The sequence below is a fragment of the Podarcis cretensis genome (genome assembly GCF_951804945.1).
Source record: "Podarcis cretensis genome assembly, chromosome: 3".
NCBI lineage: Eukaryota > Metazoa > Chordata > Lepidosauria > Squamata > Lacertidae > Podarcis > Podarcis cretensis.
The window spans coordinates 33782361-33801375 of NC_137172.1; the positions used below are offsets into that span (position 1 = coordinate 33782361).

The following is a 19015-nucleotide window of genomic DNA, read 5'->3' on the forward strand; positions in this document are numbered from 1 at the left end:
TGCCATCTTCCTGTTTTATGCTAGGCCACCTCAATCATGGGAAACCTAGGGAGATTCTGTGCGCATTTTCCATGCAGCCTTTACCTGTGGGGGAGGAGGCCATGATACGCATGTGAGAGGCAACAGGCGGGATGTTTCTGCATACCTGTGAATACTGTGAATGCAGGGCAAGCAACAGAATAGGCTTTTGTTTTTAATAGTATGTATGATCCCCGGTTCAAATCAGTTGCAAAGGATAGCTGTGGAAACCAAAAATGAAAGTGGGAGGAGGGGAAATGAGATGAAACAGGGCAACTGGAACATGCTTACCCTAATATGTTTACGCGGAAGTAAGTTTCACTGAATTGTCAAGTAACAGTGTGCCCAAGATTGCACAAGTGAATTCCTTAACATGCTAACAAAAAGCTTCAGATTTCAGTCCTCTCCAAGTTTAGGGAATTATTTGCAGTACAAAGAGTACTGGAAGGACCAGTATCTTGGGAACTCTATGCTGCATGTTATATGGAACCTGTAAGAGTCACCAAATAATCAGACTGAGCAGCCCGCTTTGTTTTATAGCTCCTTTATTTTGTACTTACCTTTGCTGCGATTCCAGGGCTCTCTCTCGTGCGTTTGCTATTTACGCTTTGCAGCCTTGCCTTTTACAAAATTAATACAAATTGGCATTGCGTTTTAAAAAGAAGTGCTATGGGACTAAGGGCTGCGTAGGGGCCGCTGCAGCCTCAGGACTTGCCCCATCCCGCCAAGGCACAGGCGGAGAGCCCATTCCCACCGTCCCCCTCCGGCGGCGAGCGCGGCCATTCCTCGCCCAACCAACTCCGAAACGCTCCAAAGTTGCTGCGCGCGGCGCCTCCCTCCCCGCGCCGTCGGGCCGCGCTCGCCTTCGGCTCCGCCAGCCGCCAACTCCGCCCGCGGCCCGGGAGCCAGCTGGGCGCCCGGCACTCCGGGGCGCCGTCGCCGCCGCCGCCGCCGCGCTCCCGCCCCTCGCTTGCCTCCGATCCCCGCCGGAACCTTTGCGGAGCCGCCGAGCAGAGCGAGCGCCGTGGCGGCAGCGACGTCTCCAAAGCGGCTGGCCGGCAGGCTTGACCCGGGAGGCCGCCGAGCGCGCTGCCTGCGCGTCCGCAGGGGCGTCTCTGCAGGAGGTTGCTTTTTCGGGGGGGGGCGCCCCTCCTATTCCCCAGGGCGGGGGGCGATCGGGAGGCAGCGGGAAGGCGAAGCGCTGGATCGGCTTAGGAGTCGGCGTCAAGCGGGCGCCTCCTCGTCCCCGCTCGTCTCCGGCGGATCCAGGCGGGGAAGGACGCCCTGCCTTGGAGAGCCACGACGCAGGGGCACCCAGGAGCGCCCGCCGCCGCTTCCCGGCGCGTCGCGATCAGGAGGAGGAGGAGGAGGAGAAGGACCCCCCGCTGCCTGTTTCTCCACCCCCGGCCCCTCCCACGCCGGCTTCCTCCTCCTCCTCCTCCTCGCCCCATGCAGGGAAGACGGCCCGGGACTCCCTTCGCCTCCTCCTGCTGGAGGCGGGCTCGTTCGCCATGCCCCTAGCGGGGGTTCGCGGGGACTCATCCCGCCCGTAGAGGGAGGCAGGGTGCCGGCCGGCTCCACCCTCTCCCCGCCGCCTGGCTGCCTCGCGGAAAAGACGGAGAGGACTTTCCCCACGCGGCGTCTTCTCCTCCTCCTCCTCTTCCTTCTGCTAACCATGCGACGGCTGAGCCGGAGGCTGGCTCTGTCTGTCTTGGGGATCTTGTGGATCGCGGCTCTGCTGCTCTTCTTCGGGACCAGGAAGAAGTTGGAAGTGGTGGGAGCCGAGGGGCAGACGCCGAAGGTAAGTTGGCGCTTCTCTCTCTGTGACTTCTTCGAGGGGAAGCGGCGGAGGGTGCGCGCGAGTCTGTTATTGGACGGAGTGGGAAATAGAGACCTGGCTAGGTTTGAAGTGTCTTTATGTATGGCTGTGTGTGCAGAGCCAGGATTTTGGGAGAGGTGGCTTCGAAGCTGCCCGGGAGCGAATGAAACATGCATGTACACGCGCCTACACACACACACGCGCGCGCGCGCACACACTCCATATGCATTGGAAAGCGGCCAAGCATCGGCTGAGCGCCTCAGCCTTGCAAAGTCCACGTGGTGACAGACACCTGCTTGCTGGCCAGCGTCTTGCTCGAGTCGAGCTTGGGTTCCAACTTCTTTGCAACAGTTTCCACGGCCGAAGCGCGCCTTCTTTCTCGGCTTCCCAATGAAAGAGGAAGAGGGCTCTCTAAGCCAAGTGTAAAAAGACTGAACGGAGGCAGGGAGGGAGGGAGGCGAGGCAGTTCTTCAGAAAGCGGCCGCTGATGACTTACTCTAGGCGACTGTTACTGCCATCCTCTCCATCACCTCTAGAAACGGTGGCGATTTTTTTTTTTAATGTTTAGGTTCAAGGAAATGGAAAGTGGAACATGAATTCCACCTGTTTTCTTATGTATAAAGACCATCCGGTTTGGTTTCTTGGCTCGCTTGGGCTGAGCAAAGATTGAAGCCAGCAACCCAAGGCAGGCACTCCGTTCCAAATTGGACCTCGAGTTATGCATCTGGCATCAGGAAAGGAGGAGATAAGGATCGTTTAGGTTGGGTGGGAGCCAGAAACCTCATCCAAGAATGATGCGTCCTGCCCCTTGAAGTGCAGCACTTGTTTGGAGTGTATATGCAGGGGGGGGGGTTGTATTCTCCCCTTCCTCTCAACTCCCCCCCACCAAATGATGCTAAAGCCTTTTGAGTGTGGAATGGAGTCACTTGTAAACTCTGATGCTTTGGGACAGGAGAAAGGCGGAGAGCCAGTTTTTAAACCAAATGAACGTTTAAGCAATGTGGATTTTACATTCAAATTTGCAGAAGTGGGAACAGCGGGAACGCAACTGTTAGTGCCATTTGTGAAAACGCTCCAGTTTAATAGCACCTATTGCTGTCTTGGATGGTTAAATGAATGATGTTTAAATTGTGTCCCCACACCCTCCCCCCCCCCAATTTCCCAGATCTGTAATTTGAATTTAAAACTCAGACTGGAAGAGTGTGCGTTTGATATTAAAATCATCGCTCTACCATTTTCTTTCCTGCAGCAAAAATGTTTACAAGGGATGCATTCCAAACTGTAGTATGTTCAATATAAAAGTGTTTCACTTCCATTTTCAGTTCCACATTGACAGCATTCGCATAACATGAGATACAAATACAAATACTTTTTTTTTTTAAGGTAACACTGTTACCTTAAAAAATGCTTCACAGCTTGGTCATGTGCATGTTTACTGCTAAGTGTTTGAATCCTATGCACACTCTCATGGGTCCTTATCTTTAATGTATCTCTTCTGGGACTTTTACTCTGTAGTGCAAACCCATTTAATTAAGTTACTCCTGATCGATGTCAGCCTAGATGGGGCTAGACAGTCTGCACTGAAGACATTTCTGTATTCTTTCTGTGTCGTTCGCATAATTTGAAGCACTTCTCAGATGTAAAGTATTCTTACTAGCATGTGGAACTTAGGCAAACTTTTCTCTGTTTCTGTGATGGCTAGAACTCACTAAGATTCTTCTGGCTGTTGTGTTCAGATCTGCGGCGTATTTATTGATCATGATTTTATTGATCACGCATGTGGAGTGCAATTTCAACTCATAAGCTGCATGTGCAGAGTTGGCCCAGTACAGATGGAGAACTTGTGGCCCAGAGATACTGCTGGACTCCAGTTCCTATCAGCCCCAGCCAGCATGTAGTCCAGCTCTATCTGGATGGTTGCAGGTTGTCGACACCTGCTGTACAGTTAAGCTACCTTTATGCCAAGCAAAATGCAGGCAGCCTATGGCCGCACGATCCAAGGTGTGATGGTGCAAGGTTTTCCCATCCTTCATCAGACCTACATTTGCAGATGACAAATAAAGCATTATTCTGAAGATGGGCTCATACATGTGTGTATAGCACTTCATTTCTCTTTGTTTGATTGTCGCATGGTTGATAAGGGTTAACAGAATGTGTGAACAGAATCTGTTGAATAGCATTGTGGTGGCATAGGATGATTTAGAAGTTTTATCTGCAGTGTCTGTGTTGGCACATTTGTACATGGAAGCCATCAATGGATGTTGGCAGCCATCAAGTGATGAGTGTATCTGCCCGAACGGCTCTGAGACGGGGAGAAATTTCCTTGTGTACATAGTTTATATCATCTTTGTTTGTCATTTCCCCATCCTTTTTAAAATGAAAAAGTCTGCAAATTGGATTTGTTCTAATAACTTTTCACAGCGCACAAATGGCTTTTTTTTTTTGCTGTCTGCCAAAGGTTACCCCATTTGTTCAGTTCTAAGGTTAATGATTGCCCAGTATGGATTCACAGCAGTGGACAATTTTTTGTGTGCTGTATTCTTACATCAACTTACAGCTTGATTTAAAAAGAAAAAAAATCAGTTAGTGAATGGAAAGCTCTGAATTTCTGTGCCTTTGGTGCAGTCTAAATGAGTAATAATAATACTGATGGGCAGTGTCTTAATCAGGATTTCCACTAATGTCAACGTCTGGGAATGTCCTGGGGAGGAAGCAGCAGAGCACTGCAAAATCTTTCCTCCTTGTCCCCTGCAGGAGCCATCACAGTTCCTTTTCCTTCGCTCTTCCCCTTTCCTTGAGCAAACGTCAGACGGCTTGAATTCTGTCTGTCTTCATGAAAAAATCAACAACATGGGCACTTAAATCTCAAGGCTGCCTTTAAATCACAACAATGCATATAAGACCTGTCTTTTCATGATAATGCCTTCCTGTTTTGCAATGAACCGGCAGAACATGCAATGGAGGGAGATTTCCCAAATTTGGAGCCCTGCTGAATCCAAATCTGAATCTGCACCTAAAAGATACGCTTTCAGCTTCGACCCAAAAGTCAAGGGTGGTAAACAAGACAGCTCATACCAACTCTTTCCTGGCGTAAACTTTGCCATAGAACTGTTAATTTCAGAACAAGCTGGAGGTGACATCACCATAATGAATGCCACATTTCTGTTAGATCACTCACTACTTCTTGCCAATTTCCTCTAATTGTTTTTTTTAATTGTTACAGTTTGGTATTGGAAATAATACACCCACACACCTATGTATTTAAAAAGAAATGTTTTCACACTTTACATTGCTTTTTATCTTTTAGCGTGATTGGATGAAACAGTGGCCATGTTTGGATGTAACACTCAAACAGTGGTTGATGCAAGTTGGATTTCAACAACCGATCCGTGATTTAAACTTTAGCACTTGTGAATGAGTCCAGCCCCTTCCTGGGATCTTGTGTTCCAGTTCCCCTCTCTTTCCCTCCGTGGTTAAGAGGAGACGTTCAGAAGCTTTGCATTTTAGTTAACCATAGTTTCCTGTGCTGTCTGGGTCAGTAAAATTGGTTTAACCCTAACGGTTGATTTCAGCAATGCATGGTTTGAACTAGGCTTGCTTTGAGATCAACGGTTATTCATGTTAAATTATGGTTCATGGCGTGGATGATAAAGGAAGATATGGTTAACGAAAAGCAAAAATTTATAAATATCTCCTGACCATGCAGCGGAGGAGGAGTATATGTTGGGGGTGGGGGAGGTTAAGCTCATACAGGGTGTTCAGCAGTGGTTTAACATTACAACCATACCTTTATCTGATTGTCACATGACATGTAATCCATTTTAAAATGATGCATAAGTATCAGAATGTGTTTATTCAAGTGTGTTAATGTTTCAGTAACTTACGCTTTAATCCTCTATACCAGGGGTGGGGAACCTTTTTGATCCTTATCAGATCTAGGCTGTCCTTTGAAGGTGACTCGGAAACTACAACTAATCCAGAATGCGGCAGCTAGACTGGTGACTGGGAGCGGCCGCCGAGACCATATAACACTGGTCTTGAAAGACCTACATTGGCTCCCAGTACGTTTCCGAGCACAATTCAAAGTGTTGGTGCTGACCTTTAAAGCCCTAAACGGCCTCGGTCCAGTATACCTGAAGGAGCGTCTCCACCCCATCATTCTGCCTGGACGCTGAGGTCCAGCGCCGAGGGCCTTCTGGCCGTTCCCTCATTGCGAGAAGCAAAGCTACAGGGAACCAGGCAGAGGGCCTTCTCGGTAGTGGCGCCCGCCCTGTGGAACACCCTTCCAGCAGATGTCAAAGCGATAAACAACTACCTGACATTCAGAAGACATCTTAAGGCAGCCCTGTTCAGGGAAGTTTTTAACGTGTGATATTTTACTGTATTTTTGGTTTTTATGGAAGCCGCCCAGAGTGGCTGGGGAGGCCCAGCCAGATGGGCGGGGTATAAATATTATTATTATTATTATTATTATTATTATTATTATTATTATTTTAATTGCCTGATGTCAGAATGTGCTTTGAAGTCTCAAAGTTGGGATTTCAAAACACCATGTATAGCTCAGGTATGGTGTGCAAGGAAGCTCCTCACAACAACAAAATTGTAAATATTTTTCATTTTCAGAGTGAGATGTAGTGATTTTGGCAGCCATCTTGCATTTTCACATTTGCATTTTTTTGGCGTCACACAGAAGACTGGCTTGTCATGCTCTATAACTAACGTAGTTTGTGCCATATTTTATATTATTGCCCCAAATGAATTTCAGTTGGCTGCGATTCTGTAATTTTCCAACTTCCGCTGCTAAAACACATTAGGGACAAGTTCAAAGTCTAATATTATGTTGCCCTTAAAATTTACGCCAAATTGATTAAACAGGGGGAGTGCGAGGGCAAGTTGATGATGTGTCTGTCAAGTTGATAACTGGCTGTCTTGGCTGTCACAGTAGGTTTGAGGGTTAAAGCTGAAGTGTATTGCTTAGGTACAGAAATATTTGGATCCAGCTGATTGGAAAACATGGAAAAACGCTCAAGTAAGCAAATGACTCTCAAATTGCCTCAGCGCTTCTGACAAACTTCTCTCCCCTTCCCCGGAGCAAAATTCAGCTTTTCAGTTTGGAGAGAAGCACTTAGATGCTGTGAGGGATGCAGCCCTCTCCATTCTGGCTAGAGCCAGTTAATTGACAGCCCATCTGTGGTCAAAGAAGGACATGCCTGGTGTGGGAGAGGGTTTGCTGACAAGACTTCAAAGCGTTTTCATCCCTGAAGCTGCTTTGCATTTGTGCCAAACCCATGAATGAACATGCTTAATGCCACTCATGGGGTTTTTTGTGCTTAAGGGGGGGGGGGGGGAAATAAGGTTGGGCTTTTGAATGAGTCAGAGTGGTTGGTCCCGCCTTTACACTAATTCGAGCTGCGGCCAACTTACCTGCACCTCCTTCCCACCTTTCTTCCAGTTAGGCAGACACACTCAGGGATTCTTTCATGTTACTATTTAAAGAAGCAAGGTTTCTCTTAGGAGTCTGTCTTGCCTCTGGGGAGAGAGGGGAAAAAACCCCAACCTATACAAGCTGGTTTCAGCATCTGGTCACACTTCGGTGTGACGGAGGGACAGAATGCCAGAAAGGTTCGTGCAGATAGCAGCAGGTGTAAATTCTCAATGGCCAGAGTCATTGGGGGGTAAGGGGTAGTTATTATGGTTCTAGGGCAGTTTTTCTTCTTTTTATAGGCTGTTTTTTAATAAATGTTTAATAGACTATTGTATTTTAATATTCTGTTGGAAGCCGCCCAGAGTGGCTGGGAAAACCCAGCTAGATGGGCGTGGTATAATTATTATTATTATTATTATTATTATTATTATCATCATCATATACATAAACTCTGAAAATACATATATTACACAATGAAAAATGCAATTTTTGTTTAACAGCAGCAGTCAGTGTCTCTTCCCCTGGCCCTGTCATGATCTTGTACCCCGTATTGGGACATTGCTTGCACTGCCCTAATTATTACTGCTTGAGATCATGAGTTTGGCAGGTCCGGAGGGAAAGAACAGTCTGGGAAACTGGCCCGTGATCCGGGTGTGTCCTGCCCAGTCCTAGATTATGAGGTGAGTTTAAAGAACTGCACCACCTCTTTGGGAAACAGCCATCTGCCAGACCTCCCCTCCTCCTGAGGTGGTAGGTTTTTTAAAAAATCACAGGAATCTTGTGGGATGAAGCCACAGAAAAGTATCTCTTTAACAAGTACCTCCCATGGGTAGTTAAAATAAAGTTCTGTAAAGCCAGTAGTGGAGGGAAGAGTTAATCCCCTAGTCCTGTTTGTTGTGATACTGATTCTGCTCAGTGAATCAGTGGCTATTTAACTTAACTGCTTATGTGCAGTTAACATAATTTATGGTTTTAGCCTCAGGAATGAGGAACACACATGAACAAGTAGATTGAATCAGTTCCTTGGCTCACTTTTTACCTGACCTAGTTCTCCCCACTTATATTTTCTTTATTCTTCTGACAAAGTGGGTGTGAGTTGAGTCAAGGCAAGGCATACTTAGTGCACACCAGAGCACTAAGTCACCACAAAGATTCTTCTTGGTTATCTTCTTGCTTTGGAGAAGAATAAGATCTTGAATAGTTTTCAGGTTTTTCCCCCTTCCTGTTTCAATCTCCAGTCTAATTGCAATAGCCTACCCACTCCATTCAGTACATCGGACTTCAGAATTTTAACTATGGCTCATGATTTTGCTTTATGTGAAAATCTTTCCCCTATCCCATGAAGGAGTGATATGATATATACAGGTTACTTGTTTTATGAATAATCCCAGGAATTTCATAGGGTGCAAACCTGTGTTGTTCTAATTGGTCATCTAATGCAAACATGGCTATTTTTAAGGCTTTGAAAAACCGTGCATTTCGGACTTCCGGGTTAGCGCGATCTGGTTAATGGCGGATTCCCTCCGAGCTCCGGAGGAAATCGGCTCCACTGGAGAAGGGTTCTACCGCGACGGCGACGCGGGGACCCTCAGAAACCGCAGGCGCGGAAGCCTGCGGACTTGGTGACTCGGCGGGCACCTAAAGCGCCCCCGACCCACGAAGAGCCTTTTTAAAGGCTGTGGAGAGGGTACGGGGAGCGGCGTGGTGCTGTGAGTGGACCGCTACTGCAGTGGAGCGAAGCCGCGAGCCATGGCCGGAGACCGCTGACTTTCTTCCCTGAAATTTGGACTTTAATTAATCTGTGAGTAGATTGGAATTTGGACTTAAAAATTTCTATCCTTGAATTCGATACGATCGGGGGATGTGCTAAAGGGAAGTCCGCACCCCCCTGCTTACAGAAGATTTAAAGCAAGGATCGGAGAACTAAGGTGGAGAGTTTTTTCTTTTTGGTGTTTTTTAAAAAGATAATATTTTTATGAATTTGACACAAGAAGATTTGTGCTGGAGAGTAAGACTGGAATTTTAGAAGTTTTTGTCTAACCCCCCCCAGACCCGGGAGTGTCCTGTATGTGAGCTGGAGAAAAAGGAACAAGGAGTTTGACAGCTGTCAAAAGGAGCTGTCAAACGGGCAGTGAAAGTTAAAAATCTTATTATTTAACACCTTTCTGGATTAAATTTGTTATATTTGAATCAAAATGGTTGGGAACAAAGCAGTGAAATAACAAAGTAACGGACTGTTGGGAAAAGACTATTAAGTAACCAGAATCCCCCTAGGGGAAACATTGAAACACTACAATGGCTGCAGATGGAAAATTACAGGCAGAAATAGAAAGAATGTTCTTTCTTGTGGGAAAGTTGCAGGAGCAGACTACGGCTATGAGTAAACAACTTACAACCTTGAACTCTAAAATAATTGACTCTGCTGAATGCACAATGGACTTGACCGGGAAAAAATCTGCAGCTGAATTAGAAGAGATAACTTCGGAACTGGAGGAGAGGGAACAAGGGCCAGTACAGATGGAGAGTACCAACCACAAGCCTACATTGTCAAAATACAAAGAAGACCCTTGGATTACAAACCTGCGAGAGATGCGAAAGAGGAGGGAGGAAGCCCCTGGAACACTTGGAATATTTGAATTTAAAAGAAATAAGAAATATGATTGGGGCTTCCTCTTTGAGCATGGATTGGCTGACCTTTCGCAGCAGCTGGTGTCAAGTACTTTGGATGGAAGAAAATCTGATGAAACTGAGCTAGAACTTCGAGACCTGAGGACCAACAAAGAGGGCTACCAACAAAATCGGCAGAGAGAGACTGACAGAGATTTAAAGGCCTCAGATGTGAGGAATCCAGGCTAAAGACTGTTTTTGTGGACATGGGGACATTGGGAAGGGACAGAAACCGGGGCGGGGGGGGGAAAGAATTTTTTTAAAAAAATATGTTTATGACCTTTGTGTTTGATTATTATGACCTATTTTTAAGGTAAAAGGGAAATTCGTGGAAGGAACTCGAGTCGACCTTAGAAAAGGATTTAACGTTTATAAGGAAATTGGATAAGTAAAATTTGGCCAAGTAATAAGAATTAAGTATTTCTTTAAAAATATATATATATAATAATAATATGTAAAGGATGAGAGATATGAACTTGCTGAGCTAATTTAATTGAATTAGGATGTATGAAGGGGGGGTGGGGGGAGGTCAAGAACTGGGGTTAGGAAAGTAAGGATATGAAATTTTATATGTGTTGTCTTTGTCCGTGTGTGTGTCTGTGTCTATAAAATGTGAAAATCCAATAAAAATTTTATATAAAAAAAGAAAAACCGTGCATTTCTCGATAAATGTGTGGAATTTAATGCCCTTAAAGAAAATAGAAGCAAAGAAGGCATTAGATGAAATTGCCTTTAGCACCATAACAATCCCTCTGTGTAAATAGGGATATGCACTCTTCGAAATTACAAAATAAAACTCATGGGCGGGCGGGGGGGAGCATGATATACTGAATTCTCCTTCAGATGAACCTTTCCCCTTTAGCACTTGCTATAGAATTGATTCTTCATTTTACAGTCCTTTAGAACATCCACCGAACAGTTAGAGATTTAGTTTCCCCCTGATCTCCTTCTTCCTGCCGAACTCATTACAGGCCTGGTTCAGCAGTCTGTCAAATCAACAAGCTCTTTCTCCAAGAGATGGGAGATCAAGCCTTACTCGTCTAAGATACATAGGCCATGTTGCTGTCAACTCCGTCAATCAGCATCCTTAAAATAGCTTCTCTTTCGTTTGTCCTGAATTTTCCATCAAAACAGTTTCATCCCCTTTGAGATCAATAGAATCTATATTCCTAGCCTTGTTTTGTTTTTTTGAAAACGTGTTTGATTCTTGGCTTTGGAAACTTCCAGCAATCAATTTGAATTATGTGCTCCTTTTGATAGTAGAGAATCTGGCCTTGTTTGGACGTAACACTAAACTATGGTCTGGTGCAGGGGTGGGGAACCTGTGATCTTCCAGAAGCTGCTGAAACCACAGCTCCCCTCCTCCCTTACCATTGGCTATGTTGGCTGGGGCTGATGGGAGCTGGAGTATAGCAGCAATCGGACGGCACCAGGCTCCCTCACCCTGTGTTTTGTGAATGAGGCTCCCCTCATTCCTCTCTTCCTCCCCTGGGTCCACAAGAAGGAGTTTGGAGGGAGTTTCCCTTTTCACGGGAACTACAGTTTAGCATTATGCCATGCCATGATGAACTGTAGTTAAGTCGTCACTATGATTTGCTGTGGTTTCTATAACCAGCTTTTTTCAATAAACCAGAGTTGACCAGTGTCACAGTGTAGGGTTCAAATGTAGTGGTTAATTGAAAGCAGAAACAAAAGCATGTGATCTCCTCATGGCCATGCTAAGGAGGGGATGAGAAGAGTGCCTGAGCCCAAGGCTTCTTGCAGCATAGTTCAGTATGCCGAATCATGGTGAGCATTATGACTCAATGAAACTATGATTTCATTCCAGTGAATTCTTGTTGGAGGATCCCGGTCAGATTTCTATTGGTATATTATGATTCATAAAGCTGCAAGAAATTAGGTTTGGCTTAAGACACAGTTTGGCAATAGGTGTTTGAAGTATTGGTCAGACAGGTTGGCCATTCAAAAGGTAACCAGCTAACATGGTTTTTCTGGCCTTTATTTAGGATGGTAGACACAGTGCAGAGAATAATAATTTATAATAATAATAACAATTTATTATTTATACCCCACCCATCTGGGAAAAGGTTGTAAATTTGTATACTGCCCTTTATCTGTAGATCTCAGAGCGGTTCACAACATAAAAATACAAGTTAAAGAAGACAAAATACATAATAAAAACAAGAATACCCCCCCCCATTTTATTATTATTATTATTATTTACTTATCCAAAACATATTTTGGTATTATCCAGGAATCAATTCAGTTTGAGTAAGTCTTCACACAAGACAAAGCACAACCAACATTGTTCCATCTGGCCTCAACTCCTAGAAATGGAGAGCAAGTATTGCTATTGCAATTGGTTCTTACATGAATCCTCTTCCATCTCAAGTCCCATGAGATGAGAGCGAGAGTGGGGATGCCGTGTCCTCTGCCTCCCTGTGTTGACCCAGAGGAGGACTTTTGATTCAGAGAATGCACCTCTCCCAGTCACCCCATTCCAGGGAGAGTTCTCAGCACCTCCTTCCACACTGTCCCAGCTCGAGAATGTGACTCTGCCACCATCCATTGAGTTTGTGGATGATTCCCCTGCAGCCTCTCCTCCTCCATCGCCATGCAGGAGCATGTGACTGCAGAAAAGGTGGCGAGGCCTTTCAGTGTTGCAAGCAGGTGGAGTCAATGGCAGGGCAGGGCTTTCAATGACTCTAGGCATTTGCTGAGAAAAACATCATCCAGAGCTTAGCTAAGCAGGGCCCACTGGCCCTTGCTGTCAGGGGCTGGCTGGATGAAGAAGAGTGGTGGGCGGCACCAGGCGGGGAACCCCCAAGGGAACCCCCAGATGAGGAAGGCTTAGAGCCCGGGGATTGGTGTTGGGACACCAAGGAGAGGTCAGAGGTCAGAGGGAGAAGAGTAGGAGGAATTGTTGAATGCTGAAAAATATGCCATAATAAATTTCTTACTCTTTTAAGGAGCCACAAAGCTCTTTGTTTTCGCTGCAAAACAGCTCCTTCTCTGTATATTTGCTGCTTGGTTGGGCTCCATGTGCATTTCAGAAGCCTGGAATGTCAGGCTTCAACATTGTGCAGAGAGCATATACCAGCCTTCCCCGACCTGGTGCCCTCAAGATATTTTGGACTGCAGCTTCCATTATCGTTGACCTCTGGCCAGGTTTGCCTGGGCTGATAGGCAGAAGGGAGGCCTACCTGAATAAAGAAATCCATCCTGCCTCACAAGTTCAGCTCCCAACAGGTGGAAAAAGGGTAAAGGTAAAGGACCCCTGACATTAAGTCCAGTCGTGGATGACTCTGGGGTTGTGGTGGTCATCTCGCTTTACAGGCCGAGGGAGATGGCGTTTGTCCGCAGACAGCTTCCGGGTCATGTGGCCAACATGACTAAGCCGCTTCTGGTGAACCAGAGCAGTACATGGAAACGCCATTTACCTTCCCGCTGGAGCAGTACCTATTTATCTACTTGCACTTTGATGTGCTTTCGAGTTGCTAGGTTGGCAGGAGCTAGGACCGAGCTCACCCTGTCACAGGGATTCAAACCACCAACCTTCCGATCGGCAAGCCCTAGGCTTTCTGGGTCATGTGGCCAGCATGACTAAGCCGCTTCTGGTGCAACGGAACACCGAAACCAGAGCAGCGCACAGAAACGGCACTTACCTTCCTGCCAGAGTGGTGCCTATTTATCTACTTGCATTTTTTGGCATGCTTTCGAACTGCTAGGTTGGCAGGAGCTGGGACCGAGCAAAGAGAGCTTACCCCGTTGCGGGGATTCGAACCGCCGACCTTCTGATCTGCAAGCCCAAGAGGCTCAGTGGTTTAAACCACAGTGCAACAGGTGGAAGGCAGTGGAATTAGAGATGAGGAACCAGAGGGAAAGGCAAGGCCAGTGGGCTCATGCTTGCTCTTCACCGTTCCTGAGCTGCAGGAGAGGCTGTGTAGTTGAACAGGATTGTGGTCTTTATGAATTCTGCTTTGCCTTTCTGGAGAGCAAGGTTAGCAAAGGTTGCGTGCTTGGTTTTTATCCCAGGCTCACCTCTTCCCTCCTCTTAATCTAATCTCCTGGCCTTCCTTTAATCTCTCCTTCTGTCTCTCTTCCAATTACCTAATCCGCCATCTTCGCTGCTTTGCTCTTTTCGGTTTCACTCACCTGTTTTCTCTTCCCCGCCTCCACCCACATGACCTCTTTCCTTCCAGATCTTGCCTTCCGCTCAGGAGGTTTCCATTACCCTTGCCGGGTGCTGCTCTGTAATGTCAAGAGCAGCTTCTAGGGGGCAGCAGGTCTTGGGTGGCTGCTGTGTGTATGGATGAGATTTTCCCACCTAGGGATCCCAGTCAATTGCATGCAGATATGAAATTGTCAAGCAAGACGACTACCTAGATTCAGATGCTGACTGCAGGAGGAATTTATTTCTGTGTGTGAGCCTTGCCATGGGGAAAGGCAGTAGCTCAGTGCTTTGCATGAAGAAGGTCTCAGGTTCAGTTCCTGGCCTCTCCAGGTAGGAAGGAGAGGTTTGCCTGAAACCTTGGGAAGCTGCTGTAAACAGCCGGTTTAAACAATATTGAGCTGAATAAACCAAGGATATGACTTGGTATAAGTCACCTTCCTTTGTTCCCCTAAGAGTTAAACATTGCAGGGGGTTGGACTAGGCGACTCTTCCATCTTGACAATTCTATGAATGCCCATATTTTTCCATGGCTCACAGAACTCTTCTGCACTTCCAGCCACCTGATTATAGCTGTCAACTTACAGATTTGAAAATAAGGGACCAGCAGCCTCAAAAATAAGGGCTCAGCAGCCAAAATAAGGGATTTTCCGGGCAAAGGTATGTTCAACTTCTGCGCCCATCAGAAGGCAGAAAGCCCAGCCAGCAGCCAAATGAAGCCTCAAGCGGTGGTTCCCACAGCGCAGCAACCTGGCAAAGGGGATGCAGCAAGGAAAACCACCGTCACCTCTCTGCTGGCAAGCGCTGAGCAAAGGCGAGTCCCCAGGCAACGTGGCTGATTTGGTCGGCACAAGGCATGCAAGCTCCACCCCCCAGTCGCTCTTAGACTCCTTATTGGGTGAGCAACTCAGCCAAGCAACACAGTTGGAGCCTCCCTCCTCCCTGGCTGGCAGGGAGGGAGGGAGAGGAGCTGCTTCCTTTGAAACCTGGGAAATTTAAGGGACATCATCAATAAGGGACAGCAGTGGGACACGGCGCTGGGATAAGGGAGTTTCCCGCCAAATAAGGGACGGTTGACAGCTATGCACCTGATGTGGACCTCGCTTAATTCCTGGATGCAAATGTGGATTTACACGTCACGTTATTTTATTTTTCTTTTTAAAAATGTTTGACCAATACCCTTTCTTTTGGGGCACTATTCGGACCTGTTTGCTAACAGGAGAACGTTTTATGTACAAGCGGAAGGAAAACTTAGGAGGCAGTTGCTTGAAATGTCTTGTAGTGTTTAGCTTAATATGGCTGCACCATAAAATCTGCTCTGCCTCCCTCTCCACTCAGTGTTCTAAGATTTGCTTAGGCCAGTTGTTTACAGAATAAATTCCCTAGCTTGCCCAGTGCTGTTGTCCAGACCGTTATTGCTGCAGCCACAACAGATTGAATCCTAATTGTACATATGGGGCATGTGGTCCAGTGTTGGCGTATTTTGGGAGGGTGGGTTGAGGGAATGAAGCCTTTGAGACCTGTCATGAAATGAGCCTACTGGAACGGCGTGGCAGTCTCCTTGCGTGGCGCCTGCACGTAATCAGGTGAGCCCGTTAGCCTTCAAGGGATTAGCATGAAGTCAAATTAATCCTGTCTGCTGGATAGCTTATGAGGGACTGCAACCATATAACAAGTCTCTCTCTTTTTTTTTGGGTGAGCCAGATCAACTGGGCTCCCCCGTAATGTTCTGCTTTAGCTTTCATCTGCTGATTTCAAAGCACTTTGTGAGCATTACATACTTTGAAACACTCCCCCCCTCCCCTTCGGAAACACTCACTATTTTAGGAGCTGGAAGGAGCTGGAGGTTCACCAGGGCTAAGGAAGATTAGCGTTTCTCAAAGTGTCTGCAGCTATCGTTGACACAGAGAGCGGGGATTTTCTCTGCACCTCTGAAAAGCAAGCAATGGCTTGCTGGCCTAAGGCCTTGTTCACACATTACACGCTCTGTGCTGGGGAAAATACCCCTCCCCCGGCATCATATTTAGGTCATTCATGTCAACACTGTGCTCAGCATTTATCTGCCTAAGTAGTGAGCATGCAGAGAAGTGTTTGCAGAAACCTTGAAAATAAATGTGCCTATAAGGATGGCACGTCAAAGTTCACACATTACAGATAATGTCACTCAGCAGTATGACATGGGGATGTGTTCTGAAATCTCATTAGGAGCAAAAAAAATCATGTATCTATTTTTCCCTTTTTCCACACACCCCCGCCATTTATTACATTTACATTTATTGCATGGTTCTCCTCCTCCTGTTGGAGGTAGGTTAGGCTGAGAGACCATGACTGGCCCAAGGTCACCCATTGAGCTTCATGGCTGCTTGGGGATTCGAACCCTGGTCTCCCAGGTTGTAGTCTGACACACTAACCACTTTGCCACCCTGGCTCCTGCAATGTTGCAATGGAATCCAGAAATCCTGACTGCTGCTCTGACTGCCCGAAGGACCGAAAGAGAGTGTATTCTGTATATTCACGGGGAGTTTTGCTTCCTTCTCAGTTGCGGGGGAAAACAAAACACAGCAAAATTAGCAACTTAATTACATGGAGGAAATAATGATATGCCGGATTAATTACAAGTAAATTCCCAGATTAATTTGTTAGGAATGCACGCAGTTGGCTCTGCAGGCAGCATTGAGCTGACAAATCCAATTCCCAGAGCCTAGGCTGTGGTTGTCACTGGTGGGTGTGCGTTAGCGGAAAAGAAAAAAAGAAAAATGGGACAGAGGCCACAAACTGAGCTTGCCCTCGTGGGTGGCAGCACTTCTGATGCCTGTGGATTTAGACCATGTCTCTGACCCCAGTTTCATAGGCAATGAGGTCATATTTATAGCTGTTTGGCCAGACCACCTCCCACACTGGTCTCTTGCTTTCAGAGTGAGGTGGTTGGTCAACAGGCAGGGAGGGAAAAAAATTAAAAATAGCCTACCGATCCCTTGATGAACCACAGCTTGGTGGACATTAGTGGACAGGCATCTGTATTCATGTTCCGTGGACCTATGTGAATGGGTAATACACATGACTGATACCTGAATGGGCTTGTTAGTTGGTTTTTAGAGATCTGCAAGCCGCGGTCCAGGCCAGGCCAGATGTCTCTTTCAGTCCTGGGCCACATTCACACTGTAAATGTGTGTAAAACTATGATACTCCAAACAGTCATGGCTTCCACCAAGGAATTCTGGGAGCTGTATTTTGTTAGTGTTATGAAACCCCTATTTAAAAACCAGCAAGTTGTCCTTCTTTCATTCTGTGGATAAGGTGCAGAGGCTCTTGAGGGTGGTGGTGGTGGTGATAATGATGATGATGATGATGATGATGATGATGATGATAATGATAATGATAGTGGTCAATAACAATAGAAAATTTTGATTCTATGCTGCTTTTTTGGCCCAAAGAGCCCCAAAGCAGTAGACCATAGCTCAAGAGGCAGGGTCGGATCCTGTGTTTGGTTGGTGTCAGAATGGCTTTAGTTCTGTAGTTCAGTGGCAGAACACCTGTTCTGCCTGCAGAAAGTCTCTGGTTCAGTCCCTGGAATTTCCACGTAGAGCTGGGAAAGAATTCACATTTGAAACCCTTCAGAGTTGCTGCCCATCATTGGATTTGAGTTTGGATTTGATACCCTGCTTTATCACTACCTGAAGGAGTCTCAAAGCAGCTAACATTCTCCTTTCCCTTCCTCCCCCACAACAAACACTCTGTGAGGTGAGTGAGGCTGAGAGACTTCAAAGAAGTGTGACTGGCCCAAGGTCACCCAGCAGCCTCATGTGGAGGAGCGGGCAAGCGAACCCGGTTCACCAGACTACCGCTCTTAACCACTACATCACACTGGCCACCACATCATTGTACAGTTGTACCTCAGAAGTTGAATGGAATTTGTTCTGGAAGTCCGTTCAACTTCCAAAACGTTCAGAAACCAAAGTATGGCTTCTGATTGGCTGCAGGAAGCTCCCACAGCCAATTGGAAGCTGTGTAAGCTGCATTGGACGCTCAGGTTCCAAAAATGTTTGCAAACCAGAACGCTCACTTCTGGGTTTGAGGCATTCAGGAGCCAAAATGTCTGAGTACCAAGGCGTTCGGGATCCAAGGTACAACTGTAGATAATACTGAACCAGGTGGACTCAGTTGTGTGGTTCAGTGTAAGACACCTTTCTGGGTTCCTAAGCTGAAGGTGCAGGGACTGAGGAAAAACAGAACAAAATAAGGACCCTTTTAATTTTGCAAATATTTGCTAAGGGAGAATTGCTTTGCTGTGGAATTTTTTAAAAATGTGAATCTAAAGGAAGAAATGTGCTTGCCATGTCCTGTAGTTATTGTGTTAGCTCCACTTAAGATAAAAGAGGAATTGTCAATGTTAAAGAGTGCCTGGCAGATAAATGTTCATAGAGCTCTTTGAAAGCTGAAAAGGGCCTTTGGTGCTCACTACCAGAAACTGATTGCTGCCTGCGACCCCAAAAGCAGGAGGAAGCTGGAAGGATGCTCGCCTAAGGGCACCTGAAATTTCACCAGCAAGGAGGAGGTTCCACTGAATCTCCTGGCTCATTTTCTTAACATTGCCTCCTCCCACTCTACGATTTGTCAACCACCAGGACATGCATCATGACTTGCTATAGGCTGATCAGCTTTTCCAGCTAGATGAAAACGTATCTGCCTGTTTGTTTGTTTTTTAACCTCTACTTTGTTTTTGTACTGTCTCTTGTTGTTGTTGAGTCGTTTAGTCATATCTGACTCTTTGTGACCCCATGGACCAGAGCACACCAGGCACTCCTGTCTTCCGCTGCCTCCCACAGTTTGGTCAAACATGTTAGTAGCTTCAAGAACACTGTCCAACCATCTCATCCTCTGTTGTCCCCTTCTCCTTGTGCCTTCCATCTTTCCC

The 19015-nt window shown here is 46.4% G+C and overlaps 1 protein-coding gene across 1 annotated transcript in view; it reads left to right on the forward strand.

Moving 5' to 3' along the window:
* The first annotated feature begins 1123 nt into the window (after positions 1-1123).
* Positions 1124-19015, forward strand: part of GALNT14 (polypeptide N-acetylgalactosaminyltransferase 14) — a 244974-nt gene continuing 227082 nt past the window's right edge. The window contains exon 1 of the mRNA XM_079969269.1: positions 1124-1819. Coding sequence (XP_079825395.1) covers positions 1694-1819 — 126 coding nt within the window. The 5' untranslated portion in view covers positions 1124-1693. The remainder of the gene's footprint in view (positions 1820-19015) is intronic.